Source organism: Silene latifolia, chromosome 11 (assembly GCF_048544455.1).
Source record: "Silene latifolia isolate original U9 population chromosome 11, ASM4854445v1, whole genome shotgun sequence".
Taxonomy (NCBI): Eukaryota; Viridiplantae; Streptophyta; class Magnoliopsida; order Caryophyllales; family Caryophyllaceae; genus Silene; species Silene latifolia.
Window position 1 is genome coordinate 55,020,286 of NC_133536.1, and position 25,744 is coordinate 55,046,029.

A 25,744-nucleotide genomic window follows, 5' to 3' on the forward strand; every position below is an offset into this window, starting at 1 on the left:
CAATTCCATAAAAGAAACGAGGAAATCTTTCTTCCGCAGGAGGAAACCTCTGGGGAAAGGACGCAGCACCTGTTGCGCCTCTTCCAAGAGTCGCAGTGGCTGCTACGCCTCTTTTTTTTGGGAAAATGTAAGCTTCTCATTAAAGGATCATAATCTCCAATTACAACTATTAGAAGGCATAGTTATACTAACTTCCTTCATTACTTGACAAATTTATCTAGCCATATTTTAACATTTGCCTTTTGACACTTAGTCATATACTTCTTAACTCTATTACAAACATCCATCTGAACACATTTGACAAGCTGCTCCGGACGAAGCACAGCCTGTTCCACCCTACACTTGTTTCTAGCCATCCACACATGATAAATTAGGCCAGCCAAAATAATCCCAACAATCCTCTTCTTGCTGAGACTCCTGTAACGTTTCTGACACCACTCGAGAATGCACTCTTCATCAGGTAAAACCTCATCACACCATACAGCAACCAACCTGCAACATCTCCGACTGTATTCACACTTAAAGAATAAGTGGCTGTGACTTTCCTGCTGCAAACCACAAAGATAGCACAAATTGGACTGAATGATCTGCATATTCATCAGCCTATCTTGAGTAAGTAGCCTATTATGTCCCATCAACCAACTGATAAAGCCATGTTTAGGGACTACCCACGTATTAAGGATCCATGGGTACCACACACAACCAGTATCCTGACCTTGTAACCAAGAATATCCCAAAGCAGTAGAGTAAAAAGCAAGCACTCCAGAACCAGGCTGTAAGAGTTCCTTGAATGTATTTTTTGTCTGGCAAATCTTTCTCCAAGCCCAGCTCGAATTAGAAGTTGGTTCATAATCCTTCCAATTCCTGCCCTTGATATAAATTGCATGCACCCATTTAACCCACAAGTGATCAGCTTTTGTCGCAATCCACCACACATACTTAGCCACTGCTGCCATATTCCATATCATCAGATTATGTAATCCACTCCCTCCTTGCCTCTTAGGCCTACACACATGATTCCAAGCAACTAAGGCTGGGCTAGAACTATCATGGTGCCCATGCCAAAGGTACTCTCTACAAATTGAGTCAATCTTTTTCAGTACAGTTTTGGGAATAATGAAAATACGAGCCCAATAGTTGTGAAGAGTACTAAGAACAGCCCTGATCATAACCATCCTGCCAGCATATGAAAGATGTTTTGCCCCCATTCCTCTTATCCTATCCACAACATTATCAACCAACCTAGTACAATCCAGGATTGATAATCTCTTAGGTGAAACTGTCACCCCCAGAGCTGCTACGCCTCTTCCCCAGCCCGTTTCTATGTATTTTCAAATCTTTTCGAGATTTGTTTCCAAAGTTTCTGTAATACTACGGATTTTCTTAAGTGACTACTCGACCGAGTAGAGCCTACTCGGCCGAGTAGTGCTGTTGGTATAGTTTGTTTCGGTTCTGCCGAGGAATACTCGGCCGAGAGTAGTGGATACTCGACCGAGTAGAGGATACTCGGCCGAGTATACACTTTACTCGACCGAGTATCCGGTCTGGCGAAGGGTTATTTTACCGGTTGATTAGGGAATGTTTAGGGTTATATTATATTCAACGTCAGTTTCTAAACATCATTTCCAACCCTAATCATTTTTACGATCACTCTAATCACTCTCTAATCATCCCCTAGAATCATTGTGTGTGCAATCTTCGTGGTTCTTGCGTATAATTCCTTACTCTACTGTTGGTAAGTTCTATTTCTATGTTATTTGTATTCTTTGAGGTTACTGTATACATATATGGAATTGGGAATATGGGGGTTTGTGCAATGTGTAATTGTGTTATGTGATTATTGTATAAGAGAATACTTCGTAGAGGAGCCTTTCTGATTGTCCGAGTTTCATTCTACTGTTGATTATTAAGGTAGGGTTTTTCCCTACTCAGTTTACTGTTCATTATTAAGACATGCTTGGTTTGTAATTATTGTTATCTGCAGATCATCGGAGTATTGGGTGTTGTTGTGACGGTGTTGGTGTGGAGATGTTGTGACGGCTGTGATGCAGTGTGATTGTGATTGTGGTGGAGTCACTTGCGGGAGTGGCTTCACACCCTAGTTCGCCCTCCGTGGAACCCGTCACGGGAGGGGATGTGCACATTAAGGGACAGGGATTGTTAGTCGCTCGTTGATGAGCTGGGCTAGGTGGGAGCGGCTGCGGTCACCCACTGGTGGCGAGGATTACCTGTTGCGATGGGTAATCTGGCAGGGCTACACATTTTGGTGTGTAGTCGGTTACTGTGTGAGATCGGGAGACTGGGGTTGGAGGATGATCAGCTGGTTATCTCGTCTATTTGTCTTATATTGCTTGAGTAATACTGACCCCGTTGTTGTTTGTAGAATCTGCGGTGATCCATTCGGGGATGGTGAGCAGGCTTGACAGGTATTGCTAGTGGTGAGCTTGGGGCAGTCATGGGAGCGTTGCCATCACCAGTCATAGCATCACCGTCTGAGTCTTAGTTTTGATTTCAATAGTTGTCAGACATTGGAGTTGTATTGTTGGATCAGTTTTTGGATTTTGGTTTGATGTAAACTTTAACCCTTTATGGCATTTAATAAATGTGCTCAGTTCAGACGCTTTTGATATGTACTAACCTCGGGTAACCGAGATGGTAACACACTTTCATGGTAGGGTGGTCCTGGTAAGGCACCTTGGTATGAGGGGGTGTTACAAAGTGGTATCAGAGCCGAAGATTCCGGCACCTAAACAAATGAATCTAATGAACTTAGGGAGTCTAAATAAAATGAACCCGGGGAGAGTTGTTTGGAGCTACCGCAAAGACTCGGGAGACGTCCCGGAGTCGCAATTTGGCCCTCATTAACTCAAGCCGGTCACATGGGGAAGTGTGATGAGAGTTGTGTCTTGTGTGTGCATGTTGTGAAGGTTCATGTTGACGATAATTTAAGGTTGAAAAATGTTTATGTGGAATTTGTAATTTGGTAATTTAAGAATAGTTGAGGGGACGGGTTTGTGAACTTTTGGTGTATCGGATTTAGCATGTGCATGATTTGGATGATTATATGTTTATAACGTGGCATTCAGTTCCTGTTGATACATGTTTGTTTGGGAAATAGAAAGCATGATAGGGGACTTTTACTGTTTAAACCCGTCTACAGTAGGGCTCGGCCGAGCAGGGCAGGTACTCGACCGAGTAGGGAGTACTCGGCCGAGTAACCAAGCACTCGACCGAGTGTTGTTTGGCAGTGAGTAGCAATGGCTACTGTATGTGTTTACTCGACCGAGTAGTGACCACTCGGCCGAGTATTGTTTTTACTCGACCGAGTATTCTTTCTGGGTTTTTGATGATAGCTACTGGAGTCGATTACTCGACCGATTATCTGAGATACTCGACCGAGTAGTCGTTACTCGACTGAGTGTCGTCGTATACTCGGCCGAGTGTTCCTTTGGCGGAAGATTGTTACATTTTGAGCCGTAGGCTTTTGTGCTTACGTTTCCTTGTTTCTTATCAGCTCAAAATGTCGCCCAAAAGGACCCCCGCACAGATCCAAGCTTCTGAGATGACTCTTGATGAGGTTGCTCGCATGATTGAGCAACAAGAGGCTCTCCTTGAAGCTCTCAGAAATGTGGGGAAAGGGAATGAGAAGCCGATGGATGCTACCCAGCTCAGCATCATCATTGCTCGCTTCAACCCTCCCACATATGAAGGGGTAGGTGAACCAAAGCTGCTCGATAAGTGGCACCGTGAGATTGAAGCTCTCATGGAAATGGTTAAGTGCCCCGAGGACATGCTCGTTGAACAGGTAGTATACTACATGTGAGGTGAAGCTGCAGTTTGGTGGCAAAATGTCAAGGAGGATGTTAGAGCTTATTACCAGGCTGAGGGTCTGGGAGCTATTCCTTGGTCCGGGTTGAAGAGCGCTATGAGAGAGCAGTTTGTGTCAGAGCATATCCGATACAAGATGAGATCCGAGTTTGATTCCTTCACCATGACTGAGGAGATGGCAGTCACTGACTACTATCATCAGTTTCTGGAGCTATTTCGTTATGTTAACGACATGCAGCTAGGGCCGAGGGGTTTAGCTCTCCGTTTTGAGAGGGGTTTATCTGCCAAGATCGTGAGTCGTATGCCAGCTGGGGTTGCTACTGACCTCAAGGAAGTGTACCTGAGAGCGGGCCAAGCTGAGAGAATGGTGGATCTCTCAAGGGAAATTGATGAGAGGACTGCTGCTGAAAAGAGGAAGGCTGAAAGTGGAAGCAACAGTCAGTCGGCCAACAAGAAAGGGAACTTCAATCACGCAAAGGCTTTTTCTGGTGGAGCTGGTTTCTCAGGGGGATCTCGTGGCTGGGGAAAGAATGGAGGTCGGAGTGTGAGTGACAACTCTAACCTTACATGCTTCATCTGTGGTGGTGTAGGCCATAGGAGACGGGAATGCACGAGTTTCAGGCCCGGTACTGGTTCAGGAGCTCGGCAAGGGAATTTCTCTCAAGGGCCAACTCAGAGTTTTGCTAGTAACCGACCAGGAGGTTCATGGGGCAACAGAGGTGGACAGGGCAACCAGGGCAGTTACAACCGCAGTGGTGGTGGATCATATCAGCGCCAGAACAACAGCACCACTCAAGATTCCGCAGCCAAGCCAAGTACCTCCAATGCTTCGGTTCAAGGTGGAGGACAGAAAAACAGTGGGAAGCTTTTCATGATGGATAAATAGGAAGCACAGGATGATGCTCATGTAGTTACCGGTACCTTTCTTGTTCATAATGTACCGTCCTTTGTTTTGTTTGATTCGGGGGCTACACACTCTTTTGTGTCTAAGAGTCATGCCTTGTCTATGGGTTTGGGGGAGTTCGAGGTTGTAAAAGATGATGTGTTCATACCTTCATGAGAGTCTGTGTTGTGTCTCAAGTTGTATAAGGGAGTGTTTATGGTGGTTGGAGGAGTAGATTTACCGGTAGACCTGTTAGAGTTTCCTATGGATGGGTTTGAGGTGATTGTCGGGATGGATTTGCTGGGTAAGTATGATGCCAAGATAGATTGTCGGCAGAAGAGAGTGTGTTTAAAGGGTCCTAAGGGTGTTAGGGTGTCTTATAGAGGGTTTGTGGTAAAACCTAAGTGTAAGTTCATAGCTGTGATGACTTTAAAGTCATGTTTGAGGAAGAAGTGCCCCTTGATTCTCTGCCATGTGAGAGATCGTCGAGTAGAGCCGCAGACAGCTGCTGAGATACCTGTGGTGGGAGAGTTTGAAGATGTCTTTCCTGAGGAGATACCGAGTTTACCTCCCAAGAGGGATGTGGATTTCAGCGTGGAGCTTAAACCGGGAACAGGTCTGATATCCAAAGCACCTTACCGTATGACACCTAAAGAGTTAGCAGAGTTGAAAAAGCAGATACATGAGTTGCTAAGCAAGGTTTATATCAGGCCTAGTGTATCGCCGTGGGGAGCCCCAGTTCTTTTTGTAAAGAAGAAGGATGGGAGTATGAGACTGTGCATTGATTACAGAGAGCTGAATCGTGTCACAGTGAAGAACAAGTACCCTTTGCCCAGGATTGATGACTTGTTTGATCAGCTAAGTGGAGCAGGTGTGTTTTCCAAGATTAACCTGCGGTTGGGCTATCACCAGCTGAGGATAGCAGATGAGGATATTCCTAAGACAGCGTTCCGATCTCGATATGGTCACTATGAGTAAGTGGTGATGCCTTTTGGGTTGACCAATGCACCAGCAGCTTTCATGGATTTGATGAACCGGATCTTTACACCGTGTTTAGACAATTTTGTGATTGTTTTCATCGACGACATCTTAGTCTATTCTAAGACTAAGGAAGAGCATGAGGAGCACTTGAGGATAGTCTTGCAGACTCTGAGAGAGAATCAACTTTATGCCAAGCTATCTAAGTGCGAGTTCTGGTTGGAGGAAGTGGCTTTTCTAGGAAATGTGAGATCTAAGAAGATGGTATCTGTGGATCCTAGTAAGATTGAGGCCGTAACCAAGTGGGAATCACCGAAGAATGTTGCTGAGATTCGGAGTTTCTTAGGCCTTGCTGACTACTACAAGAGATTTGTGAAAGATTTCTCTACCATAGCACGGTCTATGACATCTTTGATGAGGAAAGAGACCAGATTTGTTTGGGATGAGAGTTGTGAGACGGCGTTTCAGACCTTAAAGGAACGCTTGACCACAGCCCTTATCCTAACTTTGCCAGAGGGATGGGAGAACTTTGAGGTATATACCGATGCTTCAAAGAATGGTCTTGGTTGTGTTTTGATGCAGGCAGGGAATGTCATCGCTTATGCTTCGAGGCAGCTGAAGCTATATGAGGAGAACTACCCTACTCATGATCTGGAGCTGGGTGCAGTTGTTTTCGCTCTTAAGATTTGGAGGCACTACCTTTATGGAGCGACCTTTAAGGTGTTTTCTAATCATAAGAGCTTAAAGTATATCTACACTTAGAAGGAGCTTAATGTTGTTGCAGATGCTCTGAGTAGGAAGAGCGTTCATTTGCTATGTACAGCCATGTCCTTGCTTAAGCTGAGGGATGAGATGTCTAGGATGGGGATCTTTATGATAAGGAAGGGAGATACCATCGGGGATTTGACGATCGAGCCAGAGTTGTATGAGAACATCAAGAGTAAACAGGAGCTTGATCCTAAGATTCAGGAGTGGAAGTCAAGAGTAGAGAGTGGGACGGTTTCCAGGTTTTCTATCCATACAGATGGGAGTGTTCGTTTTGATGGGAGATGGTGTGTTCCTGAGGATGCAGAGTTGAGGAGAGTGATCTTGACGGAGGCTCATTGTACTCCTTATTCAGTTCACCTGGGTGGTGACAAGCTTTACAAAGATCTTAAGAAGACTTTCTGGTGGCCAAACATGAAGAAAGATGTAGCTGAGTTTGTGGCCAGATGTTTGACCTGTCAGAGGGTCAAAGGTGAACAAAGGAGACCACAAGGTAAGATACAGTGTTTGGAAGTACCTGAGTGGAAGTGGGATTCAATCTCTATGGACTTCATTATGGGGGTTGCCTAGGTCACAGCAAGGTAACAACATGATCTGGGTGATTGTTGATCGGTTAACCAAGTCAGCTCACTTTGTTCCTATGAAAGATACTTGGTCTAAGATGCAGCTGGCACTGGGTTACAGGAGGCATGTGGTTCGGTTACATGGTATACCTAAGGATATCGTTTCTGATCGTGATGCGAGGTTTATATCCAAGTTTTGGTAAGAACTGCAGGAGTTGATGGGTACAACCTTGAAGATGAGTACAACCTTTCATTCGGTAACCGATGGTCAGACAGAACGAACCATCAAGACCTTGGAAGACATGTTGAGGGCATGTGTCATGGAGTTTGGGGGCAGCTGGGAAGACAGGCTTGATCTGATCGAGTTTTCATACAACAACAGTTATCATACGAGCATCGGGATGACACCTTTTGAGGCCTTGTATGGCCGGAAGTGCCGAAATCCAGTTTGTTGGGATGATAGTTTTGAGACGGTGGTTTTAGGGCCACAGCTGGTACAGGATATAGTTGAGCAAGTCCAGTTAATTCGGCAAAAGATGAGAGCAGCTCAAGATCGTCAGAAGAGCTATGCCGATTTACACCGCAGGGACATTGAGTTCGCAGTAGGTGACAAGGTCCTTTTGAAAGTGTCACCTATGCAAGGTATGATGAGATTTGGGAAGAGGGGTAAGCTAAGCCAAAAGTTTATAGGTCCTTATGAGAGTTTGGACCATATAGGCGAAGTAGCCTACAGATTAGCTTTGCCACCAGCTTTGGATAGAGTTCACAATGTTTTCCATGTTTCTTAGCTTCGGAAGTATGTGAGTGATCCATCACATATTCTTGAGATGGAGAATATCGAGCTTGATGAATCCTTGTCCTATGCCGAGATTCCTAAAGAGATTCTTGATCGCAAGATTCGTAAGACAAGGAATGGTGAGACGATCTTACTCAAGGTCATTTGGTCTAATCATAATGTGGAAGAGGCCACATGGGAACCCGAGGTAGACATGCGAGAACGTTTTCCTAGTCTTTTTGATCAGGTATGTTTGGTTACGGGGACGTAACCGTTGTCTTTTTAGGGGGGTAGGAGATGGTCGTGGTTGTGTTTTGTCTTATTTTTGAGTCGGGTTATTGAGTTTTGTGGTGTCTTGTGTGGTTCTTTGGTGTTGGTAAATGTTTGTTAGTGTAGTCTTTTTGCGTTGTGTAGTGTCTTGTTTAAGGGTGGAATGTGAACTTCGGGACGAAGTTCTTTTTAAGGGAGGAAGACTGTAATACTACGGATTTTGTTAAGTGACTACTCGACCGAGTAGAGCCTACTCGGCCGAGTAATGCTGTTGGTATGGTTTATTTCGGTTCTGCCGAGGAATACTCGGCTGAGTGTAGTGGATACTCGACCGAGTAGAGGATACTCAACCGAGTATAAACTTTACTCGACCGAGTATCCGGTCTGGCGAAGGGTTATTTTACCGGTTGATTAGGGAATGTTTAGGGTTATATTATATTCAACGTCAGTTTCTAAACATCATTTCCAACCCTAATCATTTTTACGATCACTCTAATCACTCTCTAATCATCCCCTAGCATCGTTGTATGTGCAATCTTCGTGGTTCTTGCGTATAATTCCTTACTCTACTGTTGGTAAGTTCTATTTCTATGTTATTTGTATTCTTTGAGATTACTGTATACATATATGGAATTGGGAATATGGGGGATTGTGCAATGTGTAATTGTGTTATATGATTATTGTATAGGAGAAGACTTCGTAGAGGAGCCTTTCTAATTGTCCGAGTTTTATTCTACTGTTGATTGTTAAGGTAGGGTTTTGCCCTACTCAGTTTACTGTTCATTATTAAGACATGCTTGCTTTGTAATTATTGTTATCTGCTGTTCATCGGAGTATTGGGTGTTGTTGTGACGGTGTTGGTGTGGAGATGTTGTGATGGCTGTGATGCAGTGTGATTGTGATTGTGGTGGAGTCACTTGCGGGAGTGGCTTCACACCCTAGTTCGCTCTCCGTGGAACCCGTCACGGGAGGGGATGTGCACATTAAGGGACACGGATTGTTAGTCGCTCGTTGATGAGCTGGACTAGGTGAGAGCGGCTGCGGTCACCCACTGGCGGCGAGGATTACCTGTTGTGATGGGTAATCTGGCAGGGCTACACATTTTGGTGTGTAGTCGGTTACTGTGTGAGATCGGGAGACTGGGGTTGGAGGATAATCAGCTGGTTATCTCGTCTGTTTGTCTTATATTGCTTGAGTAATACTGACCCCGTTGTTGTTTGTGGAATCTGCGGTGATCCATTCGGGGATGGTGAGCAGGCTTGATAGGTATTGCTAGTGGTGAGCTTGGGGCAGTCATGGGAGCGTTGACATCACCAGTCATAGCATCACCGTCTGAGTCTTAGTTTTGATTTCATTAGTTGTCAGACATTGGAGTTGTATTGTTGGATCAGTTTTTGGATTTTGGTTTGATGTAAACTTTAACCCTTTATGGCATTTAATAAATGTGCTCAGTTCAGACACTTTTGATATGTACTAACCTCGGGTAACCGAGATGGTAACACACTTTCATGGTAGGGTAGTCGTGGTAAGGCACCTTGGTATGAGGGGGTGTTACAGTTCCACTCATACCATAATTCCTCTGTAGGATTAGTATAAATAGGGACCTTCGTTCCTCATATTTCTCATGCGAGTGTCCACCCTTCTCTTCTCCCTTTGCATTCTAAGACCGTGCTCTAAGCTTATTGACGTCTACGTGCTTGATCAATCGACCACGTAAGCTCGGATCCTTCTGAGTACCAGTCACGTTGCATGACTGACCAATTTGACCAATTTCCCCTCAATTAATCAATCAATTTAATCTAAATCATCTAATGAGGGCACTTTTATCATACATTCGAGTCGAGCAATCACTAATCATTAACTTAGTTAATCTCATTTCATCAAACATGTAAGTCTGAGGGTGTAAATCCCATATTTAATATTGTATTTTATTTTTGTATCAATTAATGTACGGTTTACGTCAAAAATATGCTTAAAACCGATTTATAAAACCTATTTTTACGGATTGATAGAAAACAGACGTCGAGAAGAAACGCAGCAACTGCTGCGCCTCTTCCTGAGGCTGCCGCAGTTCCTGCTTTTCTTCTTCTTCCTCCGTCCTCTGTTAATTCGTCCTTTGTTTTCTCTTTCTTATGTTCTTTCTTTTATTCGTATGTAATAATTATAATTCATTGTTCTCAATAATTTATCACCTTTAAATTTCGACTTAAATCCCTAATAATCAATATTTGCGGGTTTTCGTCATTAAAATCAAACCCGGTTTTTGGAGATTCGATTTGTTCATATCAAACCTTTGGAAATTCGACTTTTGTACATATTTTCATTTGTTTATCAAAACCTTCTTAATAGTTTGACCTAAATAAACCTAATTAATTTGTAATAATTTGGCCTAATTAGTTATAATTCACTCATAATTCGTTTTAATCCGTCTTAATTCATTCTAGTTAGTTTTAAGTTGTTCGTTATCGCTTTTACGACCCATTCACATGTAAATAACCTGCTAAATCACTTTCATCCGAGTCAAATATCAATAATCAATCATTAAATCCACCAACGAACATTAACAATCGCAGTTCTGACTTCACAGCCAGATCTCACCTCAGAAATAGACGCAGTGACCACTGCTCCTCTTCCAAGAGACGCATCACTGCTGCACCTGTTCCGGGTTGAGCTCTGTCTCTGAACTTCCGTTCTTGCTTTGAACTAATTCGTTAATTATGTATTAATCGGCTATTAATCCTATTATCACCTTTAATCTGTTCGTTTTAACCTAGTTTATTTTCTCTTGTTTTTCTCAAATTATCCGTATTAAATATATTTTTGACGTAAATCAATTAATCGTTGTAATTATTGTAGTTTTAGTTCGCAATTTATTTATTGTATTTGATGTGACTCATATTTGAGCACATTTAGTCCCCGAATTAGCCTCGTTCCTATGCTTTATAGTGCATCATTAGGTCAGTTACTATCTTTAGTTTCCCATTTTGCATATTCTTTGAGGTTTTGTTTCCTTGGTAGGAGAGGAATGCAAACCTTGCATTTACATGGCAAAATGGAGCTAAATTGATCGCATCTAATGACCAAGCATCAAAGGGAAGACGATACTAGAAGACCTATGTAGATAATAAAGTGAAACGGGCAATGACGAAAGGATCCTTGCATCCACGGATTGATCCTCGCGGATTATGAAGGAAGAAAAGAAGAAAAGCTGCCTGCCAAGGGATCCGAGCGGATCACAGAGGATCCGAGTGTCTCCCCACCACCATCCGAGCGTCCCGTGACCAAGACGCTCGTCCTGAAGCAAGAAGATCCGAGCGTCTCCCTTGACAATCCGCTCGGATCGTACCGCAGAGAGCCCGTGCCTGTTTTCAAGTCGCTCAGATCATGGCAAGACTAGCAAAACAAAGATTCTCATTTCCTTCGAGAGGAGCATTTCCTTAACTTTTCTTGTGGACTTAATAGTCATTTAAGCCCTTAGTAACCCTAATTTATGTACCTAATCTTTAGTATAAATACCCGATTGTACTACTTAGATTAGCATGCTCTCTTAATCATCTAGTAATCAAGTAGTAATCAATTAGTAATCATTCCTTAATCTTGTAATCAACTCTTAATTTAGTCTTAACACAAATCTCAATACTTAATCTTTCGTTAATTTCTCTATTGTTCATCATTTATTTTGGGTAATTAGAAGATCATTTGGGTTTATTGGGAGATTGACAACCTTCCATCAATCATCAAGTACTTCTATTATTCTTTGCATTATTATTTTGGAATCTCCATAGGTATAATTCTCTTAATTCTTACTTTAATTATTGTTAATCATTTTCATTCATTCATCATGTTTTGCCTTGTTAATGTGATTAACAACCTTGTTAGCATGTTAAACTTGATCATGAGTGAGTAGTTTCCTTAGCTAGGATTAATGAGTAATTAGAGGAAACCAACATGGGGAATGATTCATGCTTAAACTAATATGTTCACATAATTTATTTGCTTGCTTGTTGTGATTCCAACTTATGCACATATTATGTTTGATGAAATGCGAGCCTATGAATCCTTGCAATTTTTACCCATCACTTATCTTTTCAATAAGGCTTGTAAGACATAAACAAACTCGAGCCTCATTAGACCATGCATATAGTTGGATAGGAAGGATTAAGTCGACTTGTAGGTGTTGTAAAATCTAATCGATTCGGCTTCGGGACCCAAACCTTCTTAGGGATTGTAAGATATACACTAACTCGATCCCATCACAACAATAATTGCTTGCTTATAATTCGAGAACATGTTTGTATGATCAACTCCCATGTATTCCCCTATGAACCCATGATACCCTAGTGCTTTTAATCAATTGTTTACATCTTCATTTTATCTACCTTGCTTTGTTTTTATCGTTGATTATTTTTAATTAATCTCCTATCTCAACCCCAAATTGTGACACCCTAAGACACGACCATTTACAATTGAAAATCCTACATCAATACCCGTCCCTTGGGATCCGAACTTTACTTACCTCTTTACTAAGAGTAGTTGGTGAAGTTATAAATATTATTTTGGTTAGGTAACTTTTGACGTCGAGTTTAAAAACCTACGACACCAAAAATGGCGCCGTTGCCGGGGACGGTGTTAACTTAATTTGATTTTCTTTAATTGTTTTTAGTTGTGTGTTTCTTTACCTTGGTGAAGTCAATATCCTCAAGGTTGTTCTAATTATTTTCGAGTTGTTTGATATTTTGCATGTCTAGGAGATCACAAGGTAACTTGTTACCCATAGATCTTGAAATCGAAAGAACTTTGACCAACAATAGAAGACTTCCATGAATACTTTGAGAGGTATTGGTGAGATTGTAGACATTCAACCAAATAACATTGAGTTCATCAACTCTTTTGCAAGAGAAGGAGAGGATAACCCAATACAAAACCCTCCACAAAATCAACCCACAATGCCTAAATTTTCATCACATTCTGTACCAACCGAGGAGAACCTACCAAATGGTACTCCTACACCACAACATTTAACCGGTAATTTCATTGCCAAATCCGCATTCATACAATTAGTTGAGAGAAGTCAATTTGGAGGGATGCCTAGTGAAGACCCTCATTCTCATATGGAGACTTTTTGTGACTATTGTGATGCGATTTCTCAAACCGGAGTTACTCAAGACCAAATCCGATGGGTCTTATTTCCTTTTTCTTTGATTGGTTCCGTGAAACAATGGTTGAAGAGCCTAGATAAGGCTACTCTTGGTATTGATTCTCAGAAGAAATTGGCACTTGCTTTCTACAAGAAATTCTATCCTCCAGAGAAGACTAATATGTTGAGGGCCCAAATCACCGGGTTCAAATAAAGGGATGAGGAATCTTTGTATGAAGCATGGGAGAGATTCAAGGACACTTGTTGATCTTGTCCACACCATGGACTTAGCGAGTGGTTCCTTGTACAACAATTTTGGAATGGTCTATATGAAGACTCCCGAAGCATTCTCAATATGGATCAAATGATATGTTCACCGAAGTCGATGAAAATCAAACATGGAACAAAATTGAAGAAATGGCGGTCCATAACTCACAATATAGTAGACCTCGGAAGGCTACTAGAGGAGGAAAGCATGAGGTGGATTCCATTACTCAATTGGGTGCTCAACTTAGTGCTCATATTGATACCATTAATTTGAAGTTTTAGAAGGCCATGGCTAAACTTGAAGAGGCCTCCAAATCACCCAATCAACATGTTAATGCTATGGTGGCATCATCATCAATTCCAAGTGGAATATGTGAGAATTGTGGAACTTTGGGACATGACCAAAGTGAATGTAGGGGAACAAGTAAACAAGTGAATGCTTTCCAAGCATACAAAAGTGGCACCCCTTATTCCAACTATTACAATGAGAATACCAAATTCCACCCCAATCTTTCATACAAAAGTCAAAATATTCAAAACCCTCAAACATACACCCCACCTCCAATGAGAAACCCAGCTCAAAGACCCTTTTACAATCAAAACCAAAGTTATCAAAATCAACCTCCATACAATCAAACAAACGACCAAGGTTTTGATGTTCAAAAAGCGGTCCTCCAAATGCAAAAGAACAAACAAGAGTTTTTCACTCAAATGCAAAAGGATAGCCAAGCAAAAGACATCACCATCAATAACATACTATCTCACACAAAGATGTTGGAAACCTAAATGTCTCAATTAGCATCTTCTAGTTCTTAAAGACAAAAGGGGCAATTACCACCTTAAGGTAATCCCCCAAGACACGAGTCGGTGAGTGCCATCCATTTGAGGAGTGGTACAAGGTATGAAGGGGCGAAGAGGCCCATTGATGAAGATGTTGTGAATGCTAGTGACAAGGAAAGAGTTGAAAACTCTAAGAAAGAAGAAGAACCCACCACCATTCAAGAAGTTTCAAAGAAGAAGAATGAAGAGAAGGCTAAGGAGAAAGAGCCTATTGTGATTAGACTTCCATTTCCATGTCGTCAAGCTAAGCCTAAGTTTTATGAACAACTTGGAAAGTTCATGGATTATGTGAAGAACTTGGAAGTCTCAATCCCATTCACCGAATTGATCAATCATGTTCCGGCCTATGCAAAATACATGAAAGATATTTTTACAAAGAAGAAATCTATCCGGAAGCTAGAGACTATTGCGTTCACTAAGGTGAATAGTGCCATCCTACAAGGAAGTTCACCTCCAAAACTCAAGGATCCGGGAAGTTTCTCTATTCCATGCACCATTGGCGACACTAAAATCAACAAAGCTCTATGTGACCTTGGAGCAAGTGTAAGTGTCATGCCATACTCGGTATGCAAAAGGCTAGGAATGGGAGAACTCAAGTGCACTAATATCACACTTCAAATGGCGGATCGGTCAACGAAGACACCTTTAGGGGTGTGGGAGGATGGGCCGGTAAGAATTGGCAAGTTCTTCATCCCGGTGGACTTTGTTATTGTTGACATGGAGGAAGACCTCAACATTCCTATCATTTTAGGAAGACCATTCTTACACACCGCGGGAGCGGTGATTGATGTGAAACATGGAGAGCTCACACTTAAAGTGGGAGATGAAACAATCACTTTTAACCTTGACAAGACAATGAGAGTTCCCCGCTTACATGAGCCATGTTTCATGGTTGATCATTATAGCCGAGAAAGTGATAGGAAGAAGTTGGCATCTCAATACAAAGGACAAGCTACGAGCAAAGAATCAGCACCTATATGGGAGAAGAAAGTGGATAATCTCCAAGATGCTCCATCCAAAGAGCAAGAAAGTTTCAACAAGAATGAGAGCTTGAATAGCTCATCACCACTCATGACAAGAGAAGAAGAAGGCCTCATCAGCCATAATAACAAGAAAGAAGAGGAGTTGTTACCATCAACTCATGATACTATTGGGAAGCAAGCTAATGAAGTATGCGGTTTATAGGATGATGAGTTTGAAGGGTTATTCAATCCTTCTATTGGTAATGCCATGACCCGAGACCAAGGCTTTGGTGATCATGTTAACTCAAATCATCACAATGAAGAACAACATATGCAAAGGTCTATTGAAGATCTTTATAATGACAATGAACAAGCCTTCGACTACTTCTTCAAGGTGTTGAGCAACATCAACAACACCTTGGCTATGCCTCCTTTACATCTCATACATGAATGAGAGTTTGGTGGAGTCCTCCCTAAACCACCATTTGTAAATATTCTAACCCCTTAACTTGCATTTTACTTATTGCATTTTGTCAATTTTTGGATTTACCATTTTACTTCGATCAAGATTATCATTTTGAGAGAAAGTGAGGGAGGGACTTAAAAGTTTCTTGATGTGTAGTGTTTTGATTAGTGTGGGGATATGAATTATCTAGGCTATCCAAGCCTTCGTAGTGCCCCCACAATGAAGACCAAAGGAACGAAGACGGAATGACTTGGGTTATGAAAATACCCACGGGTGGAACTGAACCCGTGAGGTACAGGAGCAATCCGAGCATCTCAAGAAGAAGCCGCTCGTCTTGGGTGAAAATCTGAGCGTCTTAACTAGATTTCGCTCATCCTGGTAGAGCTGAAAAGGAAAAATCTGCACTGGGTATGAATCCGAGCGTCTCCTTAGGAATCCGCTCGTCTCAACCAAAAGACGCTCATCTCAGGAAAGATCTGCTCGTCTTGGATATATCAGAATTTGGGATTTCACCCTGACCTTGAATCCAAGCGTCCTCAAAAGAATCCGCTCGTCTCCAGGCAAAATACGCTCGTCTCCTGCTGAAGACGCTCGTCTCAGCACGGGTTACATTTTATAAAACTGACTGGGCAACAATCCGAGCGTCCCGTGCTGCAGACGCTCGTCTCCTTCTGCTGTAATTCAAAAACACGGGATTAAAACCCCCTTTCCCATTTCATTTCTTTCATTCAAAACATAAACACACATTCAAAACCCTCAACTCCTCCATCCATAAAAATCAATTTTCTCAACCAAATTCACTCAAATCAATTCCAAACTTCCTCAAAACTCAAACAAATCACTCCCCTATCAACAAAAAAACCATTCAAACATCCAAATCTTCAAAAATTGAATCGATTTTCTAGGGTTAAAGGCAAATTTTGAAAATCCTAAATTGATTTGGGATTTATTGAAGCTTGAGGATACTAGAAGAATTCAAGCAAATCTTTGGTTGTTGATAATACAAGGAGAAGAACAATGGCTAGGACCAAAGGTGGAAGCAAAGCACCTACAAAACCAAACCTTTCCAAAAGGCAACAAGCACTTCAAGCCTCAAAGGCTTTGGTGGTTCAACAAGCAAGAATGGAAATTCAAGAAACTTCTATTCTTATGGTGGAAGCTACTACTTCTATCCCGGTTATTGAGCAACTAGAAAAATATCCGGAGGTAACTTTCACATCCAATTCTCATAGGAAAAATTTTGTGTCTCTTGCTAAGAAATCGATTTTACCCACCAAGTTTATTTGCCAAGATGCCTTGACCAAATTGGGTGTCCGTGAAAGGACCAAGAACTTCTTTGAGTCTATGGGGTTGCTTACATTGTTTAATATGCAGGAATTGACCTACCCCTCCCTCACCTTAGAATTTCTAAGTTCATTGAAAGTTACAAAGGTGGAGACTCGAACGAACATTGAATTCCGCCTTGAGAATGTGGATAGGAAGATGTCCTTTAATGAGTTTGGCAAAGTTTTCGGTCTTGATAATAACTCGACTTATGTGAAGAAACCTTCAACAAAATATGATCCCGCCCCTTTGTGGAAAGCTATTACCGGGAGGAAATTCGAGTCCTTCTATGAATGTCGTGCCCTTTATGTTCATCACCCGGGCATAAGGGTGTGGCACAAGGTTGTGGGAAATACTCTTATTGCTAGGAAGGGGACTAATCACTTCACCGAATTGGATTTCATCTATCTCGAGTCAACCTTGAATGTCGATAAGAAGTTCACCAAGAAATACAATATCCTTCAACTTTTAATCAAAAGGTGGCTTAATATCGATCATGGCAAGTAAGGCGCGGCCTTTATAGTATATGGGGGATTGGTAATGTGGTTGACAAAGCACTTCAATCGGAATTTCAACAAAGATGACACTTATAAGCCGGTTAAGGGAGACCACCTCATTGATCTAGCCACTATGGTTCACAAATTCCATTGGGTCAAGAACGACAATCTTGACAACAAATTTGAGTGGCTTACAAAAGATGCCAAGTCCTTCATTCTACCGAATAAAATTTGCCGACTAAATGTCCAAAGCCCGAACTATCTTCTCCCACTCTCCGAGGAAGCCGAGTCCATAATGTAAAACCATAGAGTGGCCATTGCCGAACCCTCCTCCTCTATTGTCACTCCACCCTACCCGTTCACCTACCATGAATTTCGACCCAAAAATGTTACGGTGGGAAATGATTACTTGACTCCTTTGATGCAAGAAATGCATAAGCAAGCCCATGAAGACCTAGTCAATGCATATAGAGCTCAATATCCGCCCCTCTTACACCTAGCTAGGCAAGGACTTCTTGATCCATCATGTCCTTTGCCTAGTTGGGGGGATAGGGAAGTTTTCTTTCCTAATGCTCCTAGGGATGCTAGCATGGGTGATGAGGAGGTTGTTGTTGAGAGTGGTGGAGAAGAAGATGAAGAAGGTGAAGAAGAAGAGGGGAGTGAGGAAGAAGAAGAAAGCTCAAGTGATAGTGGTGAAGCCTCTGGGTCTATGGAGGTAGATGATGATAAGGATGCTAGTGAGAAAGACGGTGATGATGATGGAGATGATAGTGATGTCGCTATGGGCGACGATTGAGGATTAGCAAGCTCTTTGGAGGATGTCCCAATACATTGTGAGTCTCCTACACCTCCTTTAGCTTTGTTCATTTCTCTTGTTTTTAAATTTGTATCTTGATCATGAGTTCGAGTCCTAGCAACACTTAGAGGACTCCCACCTCGGTCTCATTGAGGTGTCTTTTATTGTTTCCACCATGAAAAATCCAAAATGACAAGTTTAGTTGCATGCATAGCATTTTTTATGCAGGAACTCCCTCACTCTCACTTAGTTTGGTGAAGTTCAAGCATACGCATTGGGAGTTAATTCAAATTATGCTCTCCAACCAAACAAAAATTCATGCATCATATAGCATAGCTGAGTTTGCATTCACTTTTGTATATTTATCATATAGTTTGCATTTAGCTTAGGAATCATGCATTTTCGTATAGCTTGCATAATTTCCTATCGTATTGGCCATTGAGGACAATGCCCATACTAGTGTGGGGATGGGAAATTCTAACATGACTTATAAAACAAAAATGATAAAAATTGAAATTTTTTGAAAAATACAAAAACATGTCCTTTTTATTTCATAAAAACATAAAATTGATAAAAATTTGAAAAATGCAAAAACCTAAAAACATGTTCATTCCTTTTTAGTTTATAATTGTATATATTGTATATACTTGTTTGTTTGCTTGTTTGTTTATCCTTTATCACATTGATCGACTACGCCACATCCGAGACATGAGGATATTGAAGACCGCATGGTATGATCTTTCCAATCTCCTTTTTCCTCTTTATGTTAATGACTATGTGGCTTTATTTTGATTGATGCGGTATAAACAATGTGATTATATGATTGCATTTAGATTATATGGCATACTAGTTGGTAGAAGCATATTCATTAGGATGTATAAATGTTAGTTGCATCATGGCATATAGTTGCATTTAGGAAAATTTTTGTGAAAGCATCTATTTGGGAAACTTGACAAGTGTATATAAGGCCCTTGTAGATACTTTTTCTTCTTGGGACTTTGCTTGTTAGAATACTTGTAAAACACCCTAGGATGTGTCATGCTAGTATCCTTTGACCCATGGATTAAGGCCTAGTCAAGATTACCTTGTGGTGTGATAACTGCTTGGCTACCGTTTATTCCAAGGTGACCCTTGAAACCATGCAATCATCTTCTATATTCTACCACATTTTGTCATCAAAAAGAGAATGGGCACAAAAATTGTTCAAATTTGAATTCAAGAATTGAAATGAAAGTCAAAAAGTTTGTAATTGCATCAAAAGAAAAGAGGAGTAACAAAAATGAAAACTCCTATGCTTCAAATACAAGCACCCTCACTACAATTGGGGTAGCTTTGAAAATGTTCAAAAGAAAATGGAAAAATTTGAAATTGTCAAGTGTTGAAATGCCAAACATCAAAAGAAATGGCAAAAAGAAAGTGTTCTCAAATGTCAAATGCCACAAGAAATTGGGGGGAAAAACAACAACAAAAAGCAAACTCCCACATGAAACTCAAATTCTATTGATCCCTTTTCCATTATATCCACTTTTGTGCGTGGTAGAGAGGGGACGACCCTTCTTCTTGTCTAGACAAGAAGAGGAATTCCGCGATCCTCCAGTGTTTCTAACACCATAGGGAGCATACTCTTGACGAAAGCATTTAACGATTGATGACAAAGGTACCCTAGCTTGACACAACTTGGAGGTGATTTATTGGTATCCTTCTAGGCTTAGTAGTTTGAAGAAACCGTATCTATGATGGAATGTGTACCCTTACATTGCTGCTCTTGTAGATAATTTCCGCCACTTAGATGAGGAAAGTGGCTATTCATTTTTGTAGATGCATCCATTACTTGATTTGTGTGCTTAATGATTGGATGTATCGCCATTTTGGTAAGCCCCACCTTGACTTGCAAGAAGGCATCCTACCTCATGGTTGTCTTGTTGTGAGTTGAAGGGGCGGAGTGAGACCCGCTAATTGTCTCACATCAGCTATATTAGTAGGTTAGTTTGAATAAGGGTCCTAGTTTTTGTCACCTCTTTACTCGGGACGAGCAATGGTCCGGTTTGGGGATTTTTGATGTGACTCATATTTGAGCACATTTAGTCCCCGAATTAGCCTCGTTCCTATGATTTATAGTGCATGATTGGGTCATTTACTAACTTTAGTTTCCCATTTTGCATATTCTTTGAGGTTTTGTTTCCTTGGTAGGAGAGGAGTGCAAACCTTACATTTACATGGCAAAATGGAGCTAAATTGATCGCATCTAATGATCAAGCATCAAAGGGAAGACGATACTAGAAGGCCTATGTAGATAATAAAGAGAAACGGGCAATGACGAAAGGATCCTTGCATCCGCGGATTGATCCTCGCAGATTATGAAGGAAGAAATGAAGAAAAGCTGCCTGCCAAGGGATCTGAGCGGATCACAGAGGATCCGAGCGTCTCTCCACCACCATCCGAGCGTCCCGTGACCAAGACGCTCGTCCTGAAGCAAGAAGATCCGAGCGTCTCCCTTGAAAATCCCCTCGGATCGTACCCCAGAGAGCCCATGCCTATTTTCAAGTCGCTCGGATCATGGCAAGACTAGAAAAACGGAGATGCTCATTTCCTTCGAGAGGAGAATTTCCTCAACTTTTCTTAAGGACTTAATAGTCATTTAAGCCCTTAGTAACCCTAATTTATGTACCTAATCTTTAGTATAAATACCCGATTGTACTACTTAGATTAGCATGCTCTCTTAATCATCTAGTAATCAAGTAGTAATCAATTAGTAATCATTCCTTAATCTTGTAATCAACTCTTAATTTAGTCTTAACACAAATCTCAATACTTAATCTTTCGTTAATTTCTCTATTGTTCATCATTTATTTTGGGTAATTAGAAGATCATTTGGGTTTATTGGGAGATTGACAACCTTCCATCAATCATCAAGTACTTCTATTATTCTTTGCATTATTATTTTGGAATCTCCATGTAATACCCCGTATTTTATATAATATAATTAATTAAACGGATATTGTTATATATAATTATTATATATTATTTTACTAATTATGTCGGGATAATAGTTGAGTCGAGTTAATTGTCTAGTCGTGTTGATATCGTAAAATCGAGTTGTTGCATAAGTTATCTGAGACGGGTTTATATGGTATTCGAGACGTGAGCTAAACCTTTTACCCTCGACCCATTTGGGTTTACCCAATATCATGTCTAACCCAATTAACCTAACACCCAACACCTTTCTCTAACCTAAGTTTTTAACCTAAAATTTTTACCCTAGCAACACCACAACCCGCCTCCCTCATTTCTCACACCCTCAACCCGCCTCCCTCTTTCATCAGCCCAATTGGCAGCCTTTCACGCAAAACGAGAGAGAGAGAGAGAGAGCAGGAGTGGTGACGGCGCAGCAAGGAAGGTCAAAGGGAGGTTGTCGACGACGTAGGGTGGCCCTGGTGGTTGTTGTGGTGGCGGAAAGGTAAGCATGTCACATTCCTCCTCTGTTTCATCTTTTATGTCGGGTTTTTGATTGGGGTTGCGTGTCTTAGGGAGGGGATAAGGGTGGTTGGTGTCGGGGTAATGGTGTTGGGTGGTCTGAGTCGCCCCTATTGGTGGCGGTCAGGTGGGCTTTGGGTGGTAGTGGTGGCAGAAATAGGCGACACTGACGGGGGGGTAGCAAACGGGTAGCGAGGGGATTTGCATACGGGTTTAGACGGGTATGTTTGGGGTGGCACCACCGTGGACTAGGGGGAGGTCGAGACAGTGGTGCCACGGTGTCTAGGTTCGTGGGTTGACGGTGAGTAGGGTCGTGGTTGTTTGGCTGGGTATGGTTGTTGGTTGCGGTGGTGGTAAAAAGGAAAACAGTGGGTGTTGGTGATGATGCGCGGTGAACCAGGCCAAATGCCAGCCCTGGTTCGACTCGCCGTGGCGATCGATCGACCAGGCTGGTGGTGGTTGCTGGCGGTGGGGACGAAGTGGGGGTCAGGTCTGGTGGTTGTCGTGGTGGCTAGGTGGTGCGTGAGGGGTGTGTGAGTGTGCGAAGGGACGGGGTGCGTGAGGGGTTATTCGAGTTGTTTTTTAAACGGGTTTTCATAGTTAATCGTTATAATTCGTTAATGGGTCGTATGTTTAACTAATTAAATTAATTCCGAGTTATTTAATTAATGAAAGACGGGTTTAAGTCGGGTTGTTGAATTGTTTTATGTTTGAGTCGGGTTTTCTTAAAATGTTTAATTCGTTCAATATTTTATCTATCATAGTAGTTATTTAATTTAATTCCCGAGTCGGTTAAATAATTCAAGTCGGGTTTTGAGTCGGGACTGATTAAAGTGGAAAGCTACTATTTCGGGAAAGTTTCTATTTTGGGAAATTCTGTATTTAGTAGTTAGTAATAATAAATATTATAATTCGTTTAGGTGACGGATTCCTGAAGGATCGATAATCAAATTCATTGCTTTATTTTCGGGACTGCTTGAACTGCTTGATTGGATTTGCTGGCACTTTGAGGTAGGGAAATACACTTGACTTACCGGTGTTGTTAAATTGTGTTGAGTTGTTGTGTTACATGTGACCGAGCTGTGTTCGATGACTTGTGCGTGGTTGTAATTTATGTTATGATTCATACGCCGGAGTGTGGTTGACTGAACTGTTCGTGTTGATTATGTTATTTCGTTATTTCGATAGCTGGCATGATTTCATTCATTGATATACATGTCATGTTGCATTGATTACTGTTGAGCATTGCATATGCATTGGAGTTGGAGGATGATGTGGTGGTGACGATGTTGGGATACGATGTGATGTTGTGATAAGGCCCAGGCGGGTTCTGCAGGACTTGCCCTGGTGTCCTCAGCTGCGAGCTGGCAGATCGGCTACGGTCGATATATATATAGTCTACCGGGGATCGGTATGGCTGGGTTGTCCGGGATATGAGATATGAGATATGAGTTGAGATGGAGATGGAGGTGACGGAGGAGCATGCATATCATATTTATTGTTTTATTGTTTTCCCTACTCAACCTCGTGGTTGACCCTGTGTATTCGTGAACACCTGTGATGAACCATAATGGGGAGCAGATTTGACAGGTACTAAAGATTAGCTGACTTGGGAGCTATGGGATGCGTGAGGACTTGGCCAATCCACCTAGAAGTCTAGACCACATAGAGGATTTTATCACTTAATTTATTTTCCGCTGCGAGTCGTATTTATCTTATATTAAGTATTAGTTGGATAATTTGTAATAAACGCGTAATCGTTAAGTTTTAATTTAAAGTACTCTGGTATTGTTGTACTTTGTTATTCACTACCTCGGGAAACCGAGATGGTAACAGTCCGGTTTATTAGGGAATGTCTTGCTAAAGGCTCCTTCATAAACCGGGGTGTTACACTCCATAGGTATAATTCTCTTAATCCTTGCTTTAATTATTGTTAATCATTTCATTCATTCATCATGTTTTGCCTTGTTAATGTGATTGACAACCTTGTTAGCATGTTAAACTTGATCATGATTGAGTAGTTTCCTTAGCTAGAGTTAATGGGTAATTAGGGGAAACCAACATGGGGAATGATTCATGCTTAATCTAATATGTTCACATAATTTATTTGCTTGCTTGTTGTGATTCCAACTTAAGCACATGTTATGTTTGATGAAATGCGAGCTTATGAATCCTTGCATTTTTTACCCATCACTTATCTTTTCAATAAGGCTTGTAAGTCATAAACCAACTCGAGCCTCATTAGACCATGCATATAGTTGGATAGGAAGGATTAAGTCGACTTGTACGTATTCTACAATCTAATCGATTCGGCTCTGGGACCTAAACCTTCTTAGGGATTGTAAGATATACACTAACTCGATCCCATCACAATAATAATTGCTTGCTTATAATTCGAGAACATGTTTGTATGATCAAGTCCCATGTATTCCCCCATGAACCCATGATACCCTAGTGCTTTTAATCAATTGTTTACATCTTCATTTTATCTACCTTGCTTTGTTTTTATTGTAGATTAGTTTTAATTGATCTACTATCTCAACCCCAAATTGTGACACCCAATGACACGACCATTACAATTGAAAATCCTACATAAATACCCGTCCCTTGGGCTCCGACCTTTACTTACCTCTTTACTAAGAGTAGTTGGTGAAGTTATAAATATTATTTTGGTTGGGTAACTTTTGACGACGAGTTTAAAAACCTACGACACCAGTATTATACTATTTTGTATGATTTATTTGCTTGTTTTCACATGTAATTAATCTAAACCCTATTTCGACATTAATGAGTGCTAAATTATTTGTCAACCGACTTAGTTTAATTCACATGCTAGGATTAAAACGTTGGATGTTGCATTGCATACAAATAATCGACAGCATATCAAGTACAAACGATTTCCCTAATCATTAGTTGAGGCCGCTATCGAGGCGGACGGGATTAGGTGTTCAGTAAAAGGACTTCCTAATACCTACCCTCACCCCTTACTTCAGATCTCTGTGAACATCCATGTTCATTGGCATCCACGAGAGTCATTCTAGGCATAGAATGCTAAGCGTAACGAGTTCTTGGTGTCTATGTCACTACTTTGTGTCTTGACATGACGCGACTCCACAAATGCAAACGCTTGTTTCCCAAGCGCCCCCGTGGGCCCACGTGTCCACAGTTTGGCGACTCCGCTGGGGAGTAATACACTTACGTGTTGCCAAGGGTGAAACTTGAACAAGGTTAGGGAATAGTTTATATGAGACAGTTGTCGGTTTTCATTACTCGATCTTCTTAGATCGTTTTATTCGTCCTTCCTAGGCCCAACCCAACCCATTCGACCAATCATCCCGTCTGGACGGTCCCAAATTCTTATCTGGGCCTAAGGATGGATAGCGATTGACGTCAACCATACCATGATGCTTACTCATGTTTGTATCAAGGGCTTTCACTACTCGGGGAAATGGACTAGGAACCGACCTTACTCATGTTTGGCATGGACCTCTCCACAGACCCGGGTTTGATTGCTCGGTGTGGCAACCCACCCTTTTAAACCAAAACCCTTTAAATGCACTCAACATACCGTTATAATGCCCGTATGAATGCTTGTTTTATACGTGATCACCATTTTATAAACAAAACCATGACAAAATTTTGTAAAATAAAAAGTCTTTTCAAAATGTAAATATTTTCGAAAAATGGCCCAAATTAGCGCAAAATGAGTCAAAACTCTGTCCAAATGTCGAGTCAAAATTCGGGCCTCAAAACTCATTTCAAAACCTCACTTCGAGTCAACACTCCTGCAACTACACTACAGTTGACTAGGACAAACATTTCAAACCGTTGTCATTTTCAAAACCACACTTGACACAAGTGGCACACTCCCACTTCACAATTCGAGTCTTTTTGCTTTGAGTAAGTGTGCTAGAGTGGTC

At 41.4% G+C, this 25,744-nt stretch overlaps 1 protein-coding gene and 1 non-coding gene across 2 annotated transcripts; both read right to left on the reverse strand.

Annotated features, from left to right (window-relative positions):
- Nucleotides 1-200: 200 nt before the first annotated feature.
- LOC141613434 (uncharacterized) lies at nt 201-1,208 on the reverse strand. Its single transcript, XM_074432167.1, has one exon. It carries the CDS (start codon nt 1,206-1,208, stop codon nt 201-203), a length of 1,008 nt encoding a protein of 335 aa, XP_074288268.1.
- A 12,172-nt stretch (nt 1,209-13,380) lies between these two features.
- On the reverse strand, nt 13,381-13,487 carry LOC141615905 (small nucleolar RNA R71). Its single transcript, XR_012530291.1, has one exon. It is a non-coding gene; the product is annotated as a small nucleolar RNA R71 (small nucleolar RNA).
- Nucleotides 13,488-25,744: the final 12,257 nt, after the last annotated feature.